Source organism: Ciona intestinalis, chromosome 12 (genome assembly GCF_000224145.3).
Source record: "Ciona intestinalis chromosome 12, KH, whole genome shotgun sequence".
Classification (NCBI taxonomy): domain Eukaryota; kingdom Metazoa; phylum Chordata; class Ascidiacea; order Phlebobranchia; family Cionidae; genus Ciona; species Ciona intestinalis.
Window position 1 is genome coordinate 388,091 of NC_020177.2, and position 3,604 is coordinate 391,694.

The 3,604-nt window shown below is 28.8% G+C and overlaps 1 protein-coding gene across 3 annotated transcripts in view; it reads left to right on the top strand.

The window, feature by feature from the left end:
- LOC100185692 (kelch-like protein 12) overlaps nt 1–3,598 on the top strand; it is a 31,119-nt gene extending 27,521 nt beyond the window's left edge. Inside the window, exons 10-17 of one of the 3 annotated variants that reach the window (XM_026837181.1) lie at nt 54–111; nt 229–381; nt 595–697; nt 1,176–1,273; nt 1,588–1,768; nt 2,032–2,172; nt 2,798–2,956; nt 3,473–3,598. In XM_026837181.1, coding sequence (XP_026692982.1) covers nt 54–111; nt 229–381; nt 595–697; nt 1,176–1,273; nt 1,588–1,768; nt 2,032–2,172; nt 2,798–2,956; nt 3,473–3,579 — 1,000 coding nt within the window. In that variant the 3' untranslated portion in view covers nt 3,580–3,598. The remainder of the gene's footprint in view (nt 1–53; nt 112–228; nt 382–594; nt 698–1,175; nt 1,274–1,587; nt 1,769–2,031; nt 2,173–2,797; nt 2,957–3,472) is intronic. The other 2 variants (XM_026837183.1, XM_026837182.1) reach the window with 2 other exon arrangements.
- The last annotated feature ends 6 nt before the right edge of the window (nt 3,599–3,604 follow it).

A 3,604-nucleotide genomic window follows, 5' to 3' on the forward strand; every position in this document is an offset into this window, starting at 1 on the left:
AAATGGGACAAATTCATCGGTGACAACTTAAAGTTGGTTTCCAAAGAATTAAGATTCATGGAATTATTCGTAGATGAAGCTGAAGCTCTGATTGCATTGAAACAACAACAGGTTTAAATTTAAATCCTTAATATTGGTTCCCTTAAATGTTTAATCTTGTTTAAAATTGTTGACCTTAACTTTTTAGTTATCGTTTTGTGTAACATACTTTTTTCCTCTAATTTTCAGGATTCTTGCCAAGATTCGATTTTCAGGACCATCTTGAATTGGATCAAACACGACTTTAAACAACGTCAACAATTCATTGAACAATTGTTTCAACTGATTGATGTCAAGAAACTATTAACTGCGTTCCTTGAAGAAGTTGTTGAAAAATCTGAGGTTTGTTGATTGTTGCTTGTAAATATAAAGTAACAACAAACAGTAAACTGTATGATGTTAAAACACTGTTCCATGATAGATACTTTTGCTTAATAGTATAATTTATTCATGTTTTGAATAAATAACAATCAAAATTAACATGTTTTTTAAAATTAGTTTTAACTTTACTAAGTTATGTATGTCACAAACTATTTACTTTTTTATTTGATTCAGAAATGGATTAAAAGAACAGATTATTTTCTTGATATTCTCACCCCAGAATATATCGCTCGTATTAAATCAAATCTAGTTCAAGCACCAGGTGGAGCAAGAGAGGGTAATTTCTATGATTTCTATGAATAATTTGCACAATGTGGAGGTATAGTTGGTAACAGAACATGGTGTTTCGGAAAAGTAAAAATAAAATTTAACTTGATATTAATGTTGAAACACATATTTCCTAATAAAGAAAATCTTTTTGTTGTTACCTAATTTACAAACTTCAACACAGTGTAATTACAACGTATAAAATTATTCTTTTGCTTTGTTGTGTTTAGTGTGTGATTACAATGTTTAATTATTATTTTATTTTGCTCTGGTGCGAGTATTATGGCTTTATTAGGTTTCTTATAAAATTAAAATTATGAAATAAAACTTGTATATATTTTACAAATATGTATGAAATATGCAGATGGTTTGTTTTGTATCTAAAATAATTTTATGTTTTAAATATTTACTCTAAATATCTGACAGTGGTGACATTTTAAATATGCGTGACATTATTACATCATAATGTTACTTTTACTTCAATATAGAAGCAACATTTGAGTTCATGATTGTGGGTGGTCGTCATGGAACAAGGAAACTTGTTCAAATTTATGACGTTGTCGGGAAACATTTGAGAGAAATAACGGTCGGTTATTTAAGTGTTTCATATTGTGTATTACCCCACCTGTGATAAAGATTATTACACTTTGGATTATTATGTTGATAAAATATCTTGGTTATAAGCATGAATGGTAGCCCCTTTACCACCGTCGTCATAGTGATGGAGAATAGGTTTGTCCAACCTTTAATAAAAGGATATAATTGTTCAACTGCCACCAACTAATTCATTGCTTTGTTTGCAATGTAAAAATGGATATTGTTTAGTTGTTCATTGAAACTCATGCTATTTGAACTAATAAATTTTCAAACTAATTTTAAAATATTAAATTTTATCCACAGTCAACTTTGTATGAAAGGTGGGGTTCAACCAGTGTGAAGATAAACAACCATGTTTATACGGCTGGTGGTGATGGTTCCAACTTTGTCGAATGTTTGAATTTAAACCAAGTTGATGGTGATTGGAACGAGGTGGCATCTATGAAGAAACAACGATGGCGTGCAGCATCTGCTGTGTTGAATGGTTGGTTCCTTATTATGTTTAACAATAATATTGGTGGATTATTATTTTAGAAAAAATGTTTAGATTTATTATTAACCCCTGCTATTGTTACCAGTATATTGGGTGGGCTAGTTTACTTACTGGCTCAAGTCTGAACTAAGTTTATATTTGTTACCAAATATATAGAATATTTATATTTTTTTCCTATTAGTAAAGAATATTGAATATTACGATGTTATAATTATTAACTAATTATTTTTAAACTAAAGCAAATTTTGTTCCAGATCAAATGTGTGTAGCAGGAGGATGGGATGTTGGTAATATATTATCATCAGTTGAATTATACAATCCAGTGGTGAATACATGGACAAACATTGCTCCAATGAAAACTGAACGATGTGAACATGCTCTTGTTTCTTATAATGGTTGGTATAATAAATATAAATGTAATGATAAAGTGGGCTGAATATGAACAGTAGCATGTGCACAATGATTCTCAATCCTATGTGAAAGGAATCGACTTTAAAAGGACACCGATCACAATAACACATCAAACAATTTGATTTGTTTACTTTTGTTATATTTACAACAAAAAAATTATCCATACACAGAAAATCTTCCACACTTGGTATAACAATAAAGTTTGCTTCCTCTGAAACTGAACATGCTTGTTATTATATTTAAATATTTTACTCTGGTTGTTACTTTAGGGTTAAATAGACCCATCATGATTTTCAATGTTTTTTTTATTAATATGTAAACTCTTTTAAGTTTCATGCAATCTGTTATAATGATTAAACACTTTACATGTATTCCGTTTACGCATGTATATTCCAATATACAATTAGTGGATCCTCCTTGACACTGTTCACTGTGAACCATTATCTCACTATGTATTAGATCAAACTGGTTTATTTAATATAAATTATCCTTATTTTATAAAATTCATTAGAAACACTTTACATTGTTTAATAAAAATTAGAAATATTGTTAATCTTTAGTTTGATTGTGATCAAATATTTAATGATTTCAAACATAATTCATGTACAGGTCGCTTGTACACGTTTGGTGGAGATGATGGTTCAAATCGTTTAAATTCAATGGAAAGTTTTGATCCAAGAGAAGGGAAATGGGAATCACTAAAACCAATGAATAAGGAAAGAAATGCATTGTGTGGTGTTGTTTACAATGATAAGATTTACGCCATAGGTTTGTTGCTTATTCTATATATAAACAATAAAATAATTCAATATGTTTTGTTAAATTTTGTAAAATTACAGATTTTATAGCAATATTTTATTGTTATGACACAGGTATTGAAGTTATGCCATACTGGGTATTTTTGATTTCTTTATGTTTAATATTTCAGTTTTAATGTATGTTATTTCATAACAATATATGTTACATTATCTTTAAAAGAGGGATTAAAATATTTTTCAAAAAAAACACTAAAGAATTATTTAGAATGTTTTTGCCGGCTAAAAATATAAAACATGGTTTGATGACATAGTGGACATTTTTCTCCCAATTTTGACTTAATTGTGAGGAATGACTTGATTTTTTTATTGTTTGACTGGATTGTGAGTAATTTGTTTTACATTTTTAAATTAACTGAACACCATAAACAATAAAATAACATTTAACATATATAGTATTCTATTATTATATTAGAAAGCTGTTTTCTTTATAATCATCACTCTATACGTTTATACAATGTTTATTAAGGTGGTCGTGGATTAAATAGCGTAGAGCGGTATAACATACGAACCAACACTTGGACCAATGTTAGCAGCTTGAACCACGAGCGATGGGTTCTTGTGCTTGTGTTGTGAATGGGAAGATATACGTCATTGGAGG